This window comes from Pygoscelis adeliae, unplaced genomic scaffold (genome assembly GCF_000699105.1).
Source record: "Pygoscelis adeliae isolate BGI_AS28 unplaced genomic scaffold, ASM69910v1 Scaffold66, whole genome shotgun sequence".
Lineage (NCBI taxonomy): Eukaryota > Metazoa > Chordata > Aves > Sphenisciformes > Spheniscidae > Pygoscelis > Pygoscelis adeliae.
Genome location: NW_008825167.1, coordinates 10677975 through 10694673, shown reverse-complemented (window position 1 = coordinate 10694673; position 16699 = coordinate 10677975). Strand labels below are relative to the sequence as shown.

Genomic DNA, 16699 nt, shown 5'->3' with positions numbered 1-16699 from the left:
CGTTTGAAACAGATGTGACCAGTGAAATCATGCCCATGTCACCCTTCACACACAGTTCCATAGATCAAAGCACACAAGCTCACACACATTAGAGAGAAATGCCATGAAAGAGCATGGCTTTGGGGTGGGGGTTAGGGGAAGGCAGGGAAGAAGGCAGAATTCCCCTCTGCTCTTCCTACTACTGTTTTTTCTACAAAAATCTACATGTGGTGAACCTTTCAGAAAAAAAGAAACACCCCATGTTTCAGTCAAGTAGAAAAATTTTTGAGACTGATAATAATTGAAAGTAGCAATATAATAGCAATGGCTGCACATCCTTTTTTATTTTGGGCTTATATTTTAAGTTGCAGGTAGGCACTAGAGAATCTCTTACTCATGTAAACATATGCACAAGCACGCACACACACAAATACACAGAGCATTGCAATAGTGCTTATTTTTTTATAAGCACAAACTAGCAGAAGGAAGAATTTCTAAGCAACTAACTTATAACAAACTGATAAAGATGAATAGAACTGCAGCAGTAACGCCTCTACCTTAAGTTCCGTTTCAGAAGCCTGGGGCACAATACAATTCTCCTTTCCTCAAGGGGACAGTTATACCTTTGATTTCTGCAATGTAACTGCATCAACCCAGTCAATGCCTCAATTTTCTTAAATTTACCCCTATGCCTGACCCAAAGATTTACCATCTTTCTTCAGACTTGCACACTACAGAGCAAACTTGTTCATCTTCCCTGTCTGCTTTCTTAACAGAGAGTACAAATTACAACAGAGTGTACAAATTACTTCAGAGAAGGAAAAAAAAGGAAGAGAAATATTTTACAGGGATGCAACATCCCTCAGTTCCACGTGGGAGAGATGGCAGCTCAAGGGACAGGCAGGCAAAGAAAGAGGAGGTACAAGACTAGGAAAAGAAGAGATACGGTTTAGGTTTAAACTGAACATAAGCTGACAGAGAAGAAAGGTCAACCACTCCCAAAAGACTTGAGCTTAGCTTAGTCTTACATATTCTAGTTGTAAAAGCTCACAGAAAGTCTCCATGTCAGTTCTGTACCACTGGAGAACTACTCTTTTCTCGAATTCTTGCCACATTTGGTTACACAAAGAGAAAAGGTTGGCAGCATAAAAGAAAACAGCCTTATGTAATTAGACCATGTATTATGGTCATTATTTTAGTGGGGAGAGGAGCATCTTCCATTAGGTAAATGAAAATCAAAATGGATTAATCTGGGTTCCTTGCTGCTTGCTATCTTGATCAAATACATGTTGTAGAAGCAACACTGTCATAGGCAAGATTGTCTAGGAATACACATGGTCTAAAAGAGAAGAAACATTTTTTATTAGACCAAGTGACAGAGTTGGAAAGAAACTAGCTTTCAGGTACAGAAGCCCTTCAGCAGATTAAGAAGCTGTATGCTTAAAAGCTTGTCGGCTTTTCCACCTATGTAAGTTTGTTTTTCCCATAAATGTTTTGGTGTCTCTCCCTCTATATATATATGTATGATATCTATGCATATATGTGTATATATGTACATACACAAACACACACAGTGTACATATACATGTATATATACACATACATATACACACTCACATTTTGAGATATTTGCCAATTGTCATTTATGACTACTGTAGACAAGCTGAACATCATTGGCTTTTAAGTGAAATAACAATTAGTGCTCCTCTCATGACCGCTCAAGTTTAAAGGTTTAACTCTGTATTCTACTACTAGAATGTTCATTCACCAGACAGCATCCAGAATTTGTTACTTTACCATGCATAGCATTCCTTTCTTTTTTATGCTTTTTAATGTCTGTTTTACACCACTAGGGAACCATCCCTGAACTACTTATCACTCACATACCTAAAATAGTTGTCATCTTTAATTCTGTTCTCTCCCAGGTGCAATCTGATTACCTCTAAAGGCTCTTTTTGCCTATCAGCTCTAAAATCCATACGCAGAGGTAGACTTTTACTTGAGTTCTTATATCATGCCTTAGTCATTGCAACATTCTCCTTTCTGACCTTAAATGCAGTCCTGCCCACTCACCATCCAATGTGAATGCTGCTGTTAATAATGCTCTTCTCAACCACAAAACTCTCATCTCTGGATTCTCTAAGCTGTTTTTCTTTTCACTACATTAAACAACAACAAAAATCGTTCTCACTTGCAAAGATGTTCACAGCCTAACTGGAGCCCATTCATCCCTTATCTAATATTAACATGCTAAGTCCCCTCGCCAATATCAGCTTGTCATATATGCAGTCATGCATTTTCATGTTTTCTCCCATGCCACTGTTCCTGCTTGAAGGGACACTCCACAGATATCCATTTAGTTACCTGGACTAACCCTCCTCAACTTCCTTTTAAATCTCTCCTTTTCCATGACACCTCTAAAATACAAAAGGAAACTATGAAAAAAAACTGTAAATACTTAACAGTTATTACACTGCTGAGGTCACAATCTATTATGTGGTCATTGAATGGGATATCTAAACTAAGAAATCCCTGAGAACCTAAGACATAGGAAGCACATTATAGAAATGCAGGAATTTCTCTGCTGGAAGCGATGCAGGTATGTCAAGGCCAGCACTGAGCTGAAGCTAATACACCTGGATGAATCAGTTCTCACCTGATGATTCACGACCAGATTCTGAGCAAGCACGTTTCCACTGTGCTCCTCAACCCCTCATGGTCCAGGGAGCATGGTGCAGGACCTGCCTCACCAGGTGCCTGTAAGAGGTTTCTGCATCTGTGGCACAATGTAGCTGGGACAAGCAACTGAAAGCTGACTGCACTAACCTCCTTCCACTGCTTTCATGTATTCCTCCCTGTACTACTCTTCATTTGAGACTTCTCACTAAAATACAAAGGGTAGAGACCACCTTTTCTTCTGACACATTTAGCATGAGATCCCAATCCATACATTGGGCTCACAGGTATTATGTTACATCAAATATATTACCCAGAAATTCCTTCCAACTGGCTGCTTTGGTTTCAGATTTGTTCTCAGTTTAAAACAAATTTGCCCACTTTTTGCAGCTACACAATACAACAGGGTCACATGAACTATTTTACATTCTGTTTTGCATGGATTTTAAAGCATTTTAGAATAGCCACATTTTTCTTCATGCAATTAAGCATGGTACAATTCAGTACAAAAACTGCAATAGGAAGGCAGTGGAGCAACATGATGTTAGAATTCATTTTCAGTTACATGCATTGAGAAGAGAAGTAGTAGAAATACCCTCCAAAAGAGGATTGTAAAGAAAATAAGATCATCCACAAGCAGCTGCAGAAGGAATTACTGAGAAATCACCTTCGATAGCATAAGTAATTCTGGAGCTCTTGGTTAAAATTACAGCTTTCTAAAGTATCATTTTTTAATTAATGGGTTTTGTGCTGTAAAATGTTAGGTGCTGAACACAGCAATTACCTGCATTATATCAATGAAGAGCTAGCATTTATAGCCTGTGTCAAAATTACACAGTTTCCTAAGAACAGGTATCTAACTGCCTCCTAACAGCTAAGAGAAATGAGCAGAAGTAAGTGTTTTAATAATATTTATCAAACATGAAAGAAAACCAAGCCAGCCATTGGAAAGAGTATCCCCCTGCCAATTATCCCACACTTCAATAGCTACAGTGAAAGAAAGTCAGAGACCTTTGGGGGAACTTTAGCCTCTCACAAGTTGAAAGAGAAATTCCCAGGGAATTAAAAGCCAGATCTATCAAGGCAGGGACATACTCAGTTTTCAAAGTGGAAAAAGCCAGCTGCTGCATTGCCAAGTGTAAGACCTTCCTCTTTACCCATCCTTATCAAAGTTATCTCCTAGCCAACTGCAGAACAAAATTCTACAGTACTCTTCTCCAGAAGAAACTGAATTAATCTTTATACTAAATGCTTCACACTAAAAATAGGGATATCTTGACAGAAGGATTGCTAGTTACTAGGAAAAACAAAAAGGAGATGCTACTCAAACAGTTTAAGATAGAACTAAATGGAATTAACACCTTTTGCATTTATAAAGGGACACTAAGACCTAAAAACAATATCTCAAGGTGAAGGCCCACCTGGAAGGAGGAAATAAAATATTCCCGCGTTGTGCATAGCATTCTCTACACCAGACATCGCCACCTATTTAAATAAATGTTTGCTGCTTATTTAGGAACCTTAGGGGAAGAGGGAGAGAAGATGCCAGCCATCCACTGGAGAAGTAAGGGTCATACACACAGGTAGATTGGACTTACTCTTAATTTCACGTGTAATTTTTCTAAACCAACAGTCAATATTTTCTTCCAATAGCTTTTCCCACGTATTTTTTTTGTAAGTGTGTAAATCTCATATGTAAGGGATATATTAAAAGTTTTGATAAATTAGACGAGAAACACTATGTGGGCAGACAATTCCAGAACTTACTGATAGGAGGTTTCTCACATCTTTCTCAAAAGCACCTTGCATTATTGTAGCTGACTACAACCTCTACTACTGGATCTCTCCTGTTACCTATTACATGTGTTCATTATAGCTCTGTCAATGAATAAATAGTCAAAAAGATGGCAAATGTAGAAGGACTGAGTAATACAAACTTAAGGAGTTTTTTGTCCAGTTGCCACACCATACATCATTTCTGTGGGTTTTTAATACTGTTCCATATTTTGTAAAAGATCTAAAAGTCAGATTTGTGACCTACCTACCATAATGGAGTTCTTAGAAAATACTAAGAATAAACACAAAACGCTGAGCCTGCACTATAAAAAGCTGTCATTAGATCTGCTTAATTCAGGAAAAAACAAGGCCCGGGTGGAATGCTGCCCTGTTAGCTCCTGAGAGGACAAGCATAAATCTTCAGAGGACGGAAAGCAAAGTATTATTTGCAGTCCTAAAATGCTGGAGGTGGTGGAAGGGTCTTTGCAGGAGATTAGCTCAGCCTTGGAATGCAGCTGAAACACGCGTCTCAAACAGATGGCAGAATCCAGAGAAGCGGCCTACAATTCACCGTCAGCAGCTGCGTGTGAAATACGCACGGGTTTAAGCGCTGACAAGAAGCATGCCACAGCGGGCTCTACCCAACCATGCATGACTGCACACACTTGGATGATTCAAAACTCAGCTTTCCAGTTTCAAAATTCAAAATTTTGATCAGGAAACAAAACTCATGCATGTGTGCCACTGCACAAGTGAAGTGAGAAAGGCCAGGCTCCATCCTTCTTCTCAGGGCAGCAGAGGATCACGGAGTGCCCCTGCCAACAGCCAACTGCACCAGAATTTTCAGAGACAATGAATGAATGAATGTAACCTAAAGATACAAATTTCACTGCCTTAAAATGGCAAAATCCTAGTAACGGGAATGCAGGAGAAAGTGAATGTTATTAGAAAATAGTTGCCACCACTGCAAAGGATGTAATTTGGGGTTTTGGTGGCCTGTTAAACTTTTGCTCCTACTATTTGTCATGTTTTACTGAAAAAATAATTGCTGAATCTCTCAGAAGGCAAAAGCTTTTTATTTGGTCATCTAAATTTTACCCCTTAAAATTTGCAGACAATAACAAATTTTAACAACTTTATCAACTACCCAGATGAAGAAATGGAATGCACCATCCCCAAATTTGTGGATGATACGAAATTTGGGGGAGCTGTTACTACACTAGAGGACAGGAACACCATTCAGAGGGACTTTGACATGTTTGAGAAATGGGCCAAAAAACCCTCATAAAGTTTGCCTAAGACACATACAATGTCCTGCCCCTGGGAGGGTATAAATTCCTGCGACAGAAAAGGCTGGATGCCAGTTGAAGTTGGCAGTTCTGCAAGGAGGAAGAAAAAAAGAAAAGACAAAAGAAAGAAAAAAGGAAAATGTTTGGTGTCCTGGAGGGCAAGTTGGATATGGATCAGTGGTGAGAGCTTGCAACCATTGAAGTTAACATGATACTGGGCCAAATCAGGAGGAATGTAGCCAGAAGGATAGAGAAGTGATTTAGCCTTTTATTAAGCATTTGTGAAACCACACCAGGAGCAGCGCAGCCACTTTTGGGCTCCCCAGCACAGAAAAAAAGATATTGACAAGCTGGCACAAGTGCCACAAACTGGAGGAAGGCCAGTAAGACCACTATGGGGCTGCAGCATACAGCATTCAAGGAATGGGTGAGAGAGCCTGGCTTGCTCAGCCAGCCAAAGAGAAGACCGCGGGATGTGTTACAATTGCAGATACCCGTTCAACTATCTAAAGCGGGATACAGGGATGAACACGGCAGACGTTTCTCAGAGATACATAGCAAAAGGACAAGTGTAATAATCAAAGGTTACAGAAAGAGGAAGAAGAAAGAACTTCCACAGTGACTAGGCATTGGGGCAGGTTGTCAGAGAGACCGTGGATCTCTGTCTTCAGAGATTTTCAAATTGGACTGGAGGAGGCCCAGAGCAACCTGATCCAACTTTCAAGGCAGCCCTGCTTCAAGCAGGACATTGGACCAGATGACCTTGAGAGGACCCTCACCATTTAAATTTTTTTTTTACTGTAGTTCACCTATGGAATGCCAATGCTAAGTAATACACTAAGGACTTACAGGCAGACAAACACATTAAGAGCTGTGCAAGGTTAGAAAATACTAACTTGTGAAGGACTTGAGTTGAAATTTGGGTTTGTCCTGAACTGGAACAATCTAATTTTTAGTTTTGAAAAGATGTTACTCTCAGTCTTTCAGAAGACTTCACTTAAATCCTGAGATACAGTGTTATACACAGGCACAAAACTGAAATAATAAGAATAAAAAAATCACTATATAAATGGTACATAAACTTATTTCAGCAGAGGGTTTTTCTGTTCCTTGAACAGAAGTTTAAGCGAAATTGCCTTGATTTTACCTTTAAAAACTGCTTAATCTATTAGTACTTTCCTCCAGGTACTGCATTACATATATTTGGGAAACACTGAACAGAAGGGTTCCACATTGGAAGGAGGTTTTAATTCATGCAACTAGATAATTTGGACTAAGGAGACTAAGGACACTTAAATAGTGCATCTATCTTCATAAATCATGGCTGATAGGAACTTTTGAAAAATCACTCCTCAAAACAATTTCTTTTACTTTGATTCCATTAACAGCAAAAGGATTTTTTTCCTTGCAATTATGAAATCTATAGTAATGTCACATTACTCCTTAGACAATTTTATGAGGTTATTTGAGAATACAATTGAGATAAGCAAGTTTAATTCATCTGGTGTACTGTGTGCCCTCTTAATCATGGATCTGATTGCACATCTAATCAGATCAGTGGAATCTTTTACATTGATTTTGTGGCTAAGAAAACTGGGACTATTTTATATTAAAGTGAAATAAGTCTTTCAATTCATTTCAATCCAAGCTGTTTAGGAATATTTAGGAAGACCATAGGTGCAAAGATTTTAACAAGGTTGAATGGTATTTGTCTGTAAAATAGGTGAAAGGTTTGATGTTAAAGACCTTTCCAACAGAGGAAATAATATTTACTAAAACCCTACACCACAAAATACAGGATGCAAGTGTCATCTGTTTATTCCAAAGGTTAATTATGTTTATATAAACAGTGTCTGATAAAGTAAACATTCATTTTCCTTCTTATTCAATTATATTACTTATATATAAGTTATTATATATAAGTACACTTATATATACTTACTTATTATAAATTAGTAAATCAGCGATGACAGAATTCAATATACTTTTAATGATTGGTTTTTTGCATATATTTTCCAAGGCAAGCACTGTAAGCGTCCACAAGCGCTGTAAAGTGTCCATTGTTCTTATCTCTGCAAAAAGAGTATCTAGAGAAATGTGCCTTGCAAAGTAAGGGCCTTCTTCAAAACAGTGTCGAGGTAGTCCCAGAATGAATGTAACCTCTAATTAATATGATATACTTAATATTCATGCCCTCCTTCACAGCTGTGCTGATAACGGAATAAGGCTGGTCTGTTGCCAAAACTCACCAACAATTTGAACATGCTATTTCAGCAATTTCAGGCAAAAGAGAGAAACTTTACTTACCACTAATAAAAAAACTAAACTTCATTTTAGAACTCAATGTCAGTTAAATGACAAGCTTAAATTACAAGCTTAATTGAGGTCCAACAAAATTGGCTGAAATATACTGTTATTTTGTGTACTTTTTTATATTTAGATTAAAACATTAAATGCCCTCGTAGTGCATTTCTGCTCTGCAAGCTACTTCATAAACAAAAGTTAACAAACTCAACTTCTCTTCACCATTAATTGGGTTTATATTAAATTTACCTTGTACCAGCCCAGACCTCAGAAGGAAACCAGACATGCTGCTTACAAGGGTGCCATTAAAACAGAAGTCTGTTGATACAGTTATTTAGGTATGTACGTGCTTCCCTGTGCAGCCCTCAGCTGAATGTATGCTTCAGGGCTGTTTATACTGAAGCTCCATGAATGAAAAAGTGTAATTATTATTTCATATATTCTTTTTTGGAAAAAAAACTGATCCATAAAAACAGGCTTTAACAGTTCTCCTTCATGCAGATTATTTTTCACTTTGCTATTTCTGATTTTTCTTTCTTTTTTCCTATTTGCTGATTTTTAATGTTATTTCTTTTTAAGTATCTGAGTCTGTATCAGCATAGTTTTCATACTACATTGACAGAACAATACAACTGTTAAGACTCAACTACTCAGAAAATATTGGCTGAAAAAATTAAGTAATAGCTGTTCTTGCTTTCTTATCTTATTCTCCAAGTTGTCTCTTTACTTTAAAACATTTCACTTCTCTCTCCAGTTTGTTACTAGCTATTTTTACTTCTGGTTTTTCAGCTGCCAGCACATTGTGCTGATGCATATATAGAGCAAGAATATATTATATTTTGGGGGGAAAAAAAAATCCATGTCCACAAACATTCCTTAAATTAATGAAAACATTTATATCGCCGTTATATTAAGTCAATTAGAGGAACTGACAAATTCCAATATAATTTCATACCGCACAGATAAAAAGTGTGTTATGTTTTTTGCCAAATAGCTATTTTACTTTCCCTTATTAGGCACTAGGATCTTCCCCATCCAATCTTGTTTGTATTGAGGCTTATTGGTTATTTTTCATGGCTCAATTCAAAACTGTGAAGACAATCTCAACATTGCTTAATCATATTTCTAAAATACTGACATTTGTACAATACAAGCATGGCTGTTTATGCACACAATGTAAATGTATCCATTTATTCATAGACAATGGAATTTGCTTTTTTCCTTTCTCACTACTTTATTTTTTGACGGCAAGCCAAAAAAAAAAGCAAGATTTTACTCAAATTAGTCACGGGTATTATAATCAATGGTAAAAATATTGATTTTTTTTTTTTTTGGCTGCAATATCTATATGAAATACATTTGCAAAACTAACCTGTGATCTAAAATGCAAAATAAATCAACCAAGTCTGACAAGATAATCGGACACTGCATCCTGAATTACTCTATCTGAATTTGAATTACAGTATGGCCAACCCATTTAGGCCGTTAATACCAAAGATGCTGATTTCTTAATAGTGCCGTAAAACACAGCACACATACAAAAAAGCACATTAATTGAAGCTCAGTTACAGAACCGTGCTAATATTAATAACACTGCCTGCCACATCCTTGCCATTTCATCCCACAAGGGTAGGAACTAAACCAACCGAGTACCCCAAATCCGCAGCTGATATGGTTAATCTGAAAGTGAAGGCAAGCATGCCTTGCACTAATTAAAATGGGGGGGAGAGGAGGGAGGGAAATATCCTGATGATCTGATTCTATAATCCCACTTGCTCTCCCAGAGGAAGAGAGCAGCATCTAGGAACTCTGCAGTATTTTTTACCTCGCCCCAGATTTAACGAGTGCCCTATGCAATAACTGCCTAAATTGCTGTGAATTCCTAGAAGAAACACTTCTCTTTCATAAAAACAACCCATAGAATTTAATGAAAAAATTTAAATTCATTATCTGAAAGGAGTCGAGGCACTGCAAGGCAACACCAGGCTCCTGATATTTTTCCCCTGTACTTCTGAGGGGGGAAGGCACAAACACTTCCAGTGAAAGCCCACGAGACTGATGCCAGGCTTCCTCTGGGGCTGGGAATAAGAAACGGGAGCCATCTGCACGCTCTCCAAATACAGTCACCTTTTTAGATGCATGGAGTAACGGAGGCCCAGTAAGGCTCCAATTATAATTCTGACTGAATTCTTCGTATTGCAGCAGGCTGAAAGTATCCACTCTTGAAAGAGAAAAGAAAAGTGGTTCCTTTACGATATCACCCAAAGACATGCCATAGGTGTGTTTACTGGGGCAATTTGGGATGACAGAATTTGGGGTGCCTCACCTCACCATTTCTTGGGTTTGAGAAGGTTAAATTTAATTAGAAACTCTTCTCTAGAAAAACACAGTCCACAACATAGCAATCTTCTCTCCTCTTCAACACTTTCTTAAATTACCTGAACTTCATAGTCAGGATTTTAAAATTCTACTTCTGTAATATGGAACAAAATATGAAAGAAACTATGCTTACAGAAATCTCACATTGTCAATCTTTGCAGTGGTCTTTAATTAATCAAGGAAACGATATGCCTCAGACTTGATTAACCCCCAATTTATTTAAAGCATAACTATTAGCCGCATTAAGAGCTTTCATTGCCTCAGACAGAAAATCACCACCATTAAACAGATATTACACGTTTGTAGCTTGCCCTCACCATCATTTTTCCTAAGAAATACAAGAAGTAAGAGGACTTACCTGTGTAAACACAAACTGGTAAAATATTTTTCTGAAGAAAACTGATGTTTCATTCCATTTAAAGTCTGTGCTTCTTGATATATGATAAATATTATGCTTATTATAATTCTAGATTTTATTTGCATAGCTATTGTACTGCTAGTTTAGACAGATTACCAATCAGATATATACACGGAAAATATCATGGTACCAAGCAGAAGTGTTGTCTGATGATGAACTCTCTAAATGTATTACGGTGAACAGTCCATCTTAGATTCTTTACATTTTACAAAGCTGCATAATTTGAAATATTTGGGGCACCTGCTGTTGGGAAATATTGCCTGGTTTTTGATTTTATACAAACAGCGTAGTCTGCCATCTGTGCTGAAGTCCTAGGGTTTACGAAGCATGAAAAAAGCCTGCTGTCCTAGGCCCTAACTTTTCCACTGCAATAGAAAAAACACAGAAATTTAAAAAAATAAAAAAGGGCAACAATGCTTAAAATCAAATGACCTAGATAATGATGCAGAAGAAACAAAGACAATGTCTTTTTTCAGCACAGTTGGTTCCTCCAATATAGATATAAAAGCTCTCTGAAAAGTTAATTTGGCCATCTCACAAATGTGTTCTTGCATTGCCAAATGAGCAATACCTGACTGTTTTGATCAACAGGAATTCGTAAGGAAATATAGCTAAGCAAGTGGGAAAGGGAAAGTCTATTTCTTTGATCTGTTGAGAAAATTTATCCTGGAAAGTCTTGGTTCACCCATATTCTATTTGGTGGGACATAAAGCTTTGGATTGGGTCGGGCTAAACATGGAGCCGAAGTTCATCTATGCTGTAAGGAGGAGAGAGTAACGGAAACAGAGGCCTACTGTACCAACCAGCACTGATGAAAGATGTCACTGCAAAAGAGTGGTTTGATATTTATGGCCACATACAGCAGTATACTAATACCTGCTATAAACTGAAATAAGTGTGCATTACTTAATGAACTTACCAGCCTGCGGATCTCTCTCTCACATTCCCGCTTTATTCTATTAATCTCATCCTGATGGGACTGATAAGCCGTGCGCAGGTCAGCAGCCTTCATTTTATCTGCCTGCATAATGTTGTTCAAAGCTTCTTCAAGCTGCTTTTTGCCAGATTTCAGCTCCAAGATCTCCTGTTGCAACTTCATCCGTTCACCGTCAAACACCTTGCGAGCCTCCTCCTTTGCTTCACTCAGCAGCGCCGTCTTCACTTTGTCAGCCGCCCCGTCCCGCAGGACATTGACTGTTGACTGCAAACGCTGAATTTCACCATCTTTGATTTTCACCATTCTCGCTACCTCCTGCTCGTGCTGCCGGATCAGTAGCTCTCTGACACTCTGAAGTTCCTTCATTTTCTCCTCGTGGAGCTTGGCTTTCAGTTCAGAAACATAGGCAGTGTGCTTGTGCTGCTCCTGCTCCCTTTCTTGCTTAACCTCTTGGATTTTCTCTCTCAATTTACCCACCTGGAACATCAATATAAAATATTGATTAACAAGTGCTACCACACTTTAAAAAGTCTTCAAGGGAGCTTTTTCTAAAACGATACTAAAAATGTTTTGGATAGTTGCTTTTTGAATATTCATCCTGAATATTCAAAAGCAAAGACTGCATACCTGACGCTTCTCTCTCCAGTACACAATGGGAGAATCAGGGCCAGAAAAAGGCCATGCATGTGTGCAGGAATCTGCTGTGGAGATGTGCTATTGGTGACAAGTTCTCACAGTTTTAGGTGATAAAATAAAACTGAGCAGCATCCAATCTAGTTCTCTCCTTATCTCCTCCACCAACCACTCCCCAGACTACTCTCATCCATAACCCCTCTACTGTGCCCTACAAGCAGACAGAAAACAAATCAATCAGAGAGAAAAGAGATTCTGTTTATGCTGGGAAGGAAACGCTAGAAAACTTTCTAGCATTTGAAGGACCATACTCCACAGATGTTTATAGTGACTTAGATCTTCACACACATTCAATTAATTCATTCTGACAACATCCTTCTGTAGCTAAGCAGCTCTATCACTGTTCTACAGATGGGATGCTCAGACAAGCGTAGGTTGCTTTACCTAATTTACACACATACTGTCTTTAGGATTTGAGTCACAAATTCTTACACCCGAATCCACTACTTGACCTAAGACACTTCCTGCTAATCAGATGAGAAAGGATCTTGCCTTGCAGGAACAGAGAGAAGAGATCCTATCAACAAAGGATCATTCTTATCAGTAGGAACATGGAGACTAAAAACCAAATTAAAGGGGCAGGCAGGAGAGAAAAAAAGACATTGATTTTTTATTTCTTAATTTCTTAGCTACTTTAATGGGTAAATCCTTATTAGATAAGCCAAAAGAATTGGCCTTCTGAAAAATCAAGTCTACTCAAGGGGCCTCAGACAGGACACCCCAAAACTGAGGCTATTTACAGTCCTCAGACACTTCAGAAAATATAGGCCAGTGACTCTAAGGATTGTGGGGGGAGTAGGGGAAAGGTCTTATAGCCTATTATAGTAATACCCACTGTGATGAAACCTCATTATAAAATGATGCTCAGCAGGTTGCATGGAAAGAAATGCTTTTTCCAAGTGGGATTTAATTTAGAAAAAGAAAAAAAAAAAAAAGAGAAAGGCTTGCTTCTCTATTATAGTATACCAGAAAGGCTATAACGTATTTCATCACGTGTAGTGTCAGTAACATCTTTCTACTATCCCTATCACAGTGACTGCCAAAATACAGGCTCTATACGTGTACTTTTCATCTAAAGCAAAGTCAGTGGCAGAGATTTCAAAGACTTATGTTTTAACCTTGAGTGGCAATACAGTCATACATACCAAAAACTGCTTCGTGGCAAAAGGAGGTTACTGAGCAGCAGGATGTTAGTCACTGTCACAATATTCCGAGACTGCTTGCATCTATGCTATACAAAGCTGGGATCTGTAGTCATACAATGCATTTAATTTATGCTAAACTAAGCCAGAATTGCAACTTGCCTCAGATTAGTGCAGAAAGGATGGGAGGTCTCTATTAATATTCAGACTATCATTTACTGTGAAGGTATAGTTAAATTATTTTTTGCATGGTTCTGGATTCTACAGTCAAAACAGAAGTAAAGGGTTAATTAAAAGCAATAATACTAGTTCAGGAAAGGCCCAGAAACATTCATTATTTTGTTTATTGAAAGCAGGTTGGATCCAAAGAGGCACTTTTGTGTGTTTGCTTTAGGAAAAATGGGACATCTTAACTCAAAAACCTCAGATATAACTCATCCATTGAATCCAAGATTGCTACTTAATTTAAGAGTGACCATAAAATGAGACCAACACGTTACTCATCAAACCCACAGCACTGACAGTAGGATTTCCAGAGTCTGAACTTCACCTGAAGTCTTCAGACAGCAGGGACAGCAGACTTTCCCTGTGCAGAAGATGTTATGATCCTGTTCAACCAACTCAAACATACCCTAGACTTAAACAAAATCAAATCAAATAAAAATAAAAAGGAAACAAGCTGAAGCAGGAGAGGCAGGGTAGGTATCTACATTTTCATGAAAGTAATCTTCTAGATACACTGTGGAATAAACACCAGCTGAGACAGCACTATACAGCTGTGGAAAAGGTAACAGCTCTGAATCAGAGACCATCAGAAGCAGATTTTGTTGCACAGATACTATTACTCTACTCCAGGATGATTCAGATAATGTATCTTTATGAAGAAAGATAGATTTTTTTGTATTTTTTTTCCTCCCAAACTGCTAAGTCTGGCTATTGGAAATTTTCTGCAGGAGATATCCATGTGTCACTTCTTCCGGTGGGATGACATTTAGTTCCAAGCCTGCAGTGGATAGCACTGATTTTCAGTGTTTGGATTAGGGTACTCCATTCCACAGGAGAGTCTAAGGCTGTCCTATCCCTGTCCATAGCATGGGGGTTGGACTAGATGATCTTTAAAGGTCCCTTTCAACCCAAACCATTCTATGATTCTATGACAAAGCTAAACCACTTATTCACCTATTTACTGTCACGAGTGGATGAGTTTATAGGTAAATTTGCAGATGAACCAACACTTGTTATTCACTTAAATCTACCAGTTATTTCCTTACTGGTGAGCAAAGAAAACTGAAATGAAACTGAAAAATGAAACCCTGTAACAACAACACGGGAAAACAAACTGTATAATGGCATATATAGGTACAGTAAATACACCTCCAGAAGTACAGTAATTTAGAATTAGTCATATTGCACATAAAGCATGCAATTGAAAGGCAGTTTTCAATACAACCTATTAATGAATGTGACTTCCTAAAAGCATTTTTAATATACAAGAAACAGATTCTGAAATTTTGGAGGAGTACTGTTACACAAAATGGCATAGTTGCTCAATTTTTTTTTGTCTTTCACTGAATTAAGGGAAGGCAACATCTATATGCATTGCTTCTGTCTGTGACAACACACATTAAACCACTCAGAGTAACTGAATGTTATCACACATCATCTAGTCATCCTACCTACAGAGTTTCAGCAAGAGCAATGTAAACAAGAAGAATAAGAATCCTTCTAAAACCCCTGGATTTTTACACTGCATCTTAAATGCCTATCACTCCTCCATGACCCAGTAACAAAGATGCATCCCGGTTCTCAAGGTCTTTAAAAAGTCTTTTCTTGTTATTGCTTCTTGTCAGACAAGATGGAAAGTTAGATCTGTCTGTTAGGTCCTCCCTGAAAGCCATAAGCTGTCCTTTCCGCACTCCCTCCGTCCCTCTTATCCCACACACTATGCAGATCTGTACATGTCTGGCTTCCAGAGCAACTGACTGAATGAAAATAGTAGTGTGGCATTTCCCCATATGCCTAAGTCTCAGTTTCAAAATGAACTTAAACTTTAAAGCAATTTGTCTTTTTTTAATTTCTGGCTTTTTTTTTTTTTTTTGAGAAAGCTGTTCTGTTCATAGGCAGAACATGAAGCATAACCAAGAAATGAAGCCAACAGGGAAACAAAGTCAGGCAGGATATCAGGGCACCAATAAAACAGTTATTTTCTGCCTTTCTAAATTAAATCTTTAATAATTGGTGCACACTGATACAACATTGTTGCCCAAAGCAGAAGGTAGCTTCTTGGAAAAATAATGCCAAATGTCATTGCTTCTTCCCTTTCTTATGTCCAAACAGTGCCTGAAAGAAGGATTTTCTTTAAAACAATACGATTATATTGTCATAGAATATTTGCATCTGGTGTTGTTTTCTTTGACAAGGTACTTTGTGCACTTGAGACAGAAATATAATAGTTCCGTTTTATGAACTGGAGTCAACGACATAATTTTAAAATTATGCATTTCCTAAAAAACATAACTTGTTAACCCATATATGTTTCCAAGTGCTACTGAACCACTGCCCCAATAAGAATGTTATGATAAGAACTTACTAAGGACTACCTCTTTTTTTCTTCTCTTGGATATAAATGCAGATATTTTTTATTTGTGGTGCAATAGTCAATCACTTGGGAGGTGGGAGGGATACTCTCTGCACAGCTTTTTGCCAGGAACTCAGGTTACGGTAGGCAATTTATTGCCAACTGTAAAAAAGGTGGATTACTAGAGGTGAGGCCAACAAGCAAAGATGCTACTGTTTATTTTAAAAATCAAATGCAATAGCAACTTTCCTTCAACAAGAACAAAAGAAGTCTGTATGGTTTGCGTTTTCTAAAAAAATATGTAAACTCTACTCCTATTTAAGCACACTTACAGTGTAACCTAGTATCCAGCCAACAGCATCCTTTCTATTAAAATTTCAGCGTGCATTGGATCATGCCATTAAAAATTATTCACTTAGGCAAGGCTGCTGTGGACATAAGCAACCAAAGATCATAGAAACATAGAATGGTTTGGGTTGGAAGGGACCTTAAAGATCATCTAGTTCCAACCCCCCTGCCATGGGCAGG

At 38.0% G+C, this 16699-nt stretch overlaps 1 protein-coding gene across 1 annotated transcript in view; it reads right to left on the bottom strand.

Annotated features, from left to right (window-relative positions):
- Positions 1-16699, bottom strand: part of JAKMIP1 (janus kinase and microtubule interacting protein 1) — a 108851-nt gene that overhangs the window by 68208 nt on the left and 23944 nt on the right. Inside the window, exon 3 of the mRNA XM_009328844.1 lies at positions 11741-12235. Coding sequence (XP_009327119.1) covers positions 11741-12235 — 495 coding nt within the window. The remainder of the gene's footprint in view (positions 1-11740; positions 12236-16699) is intronic.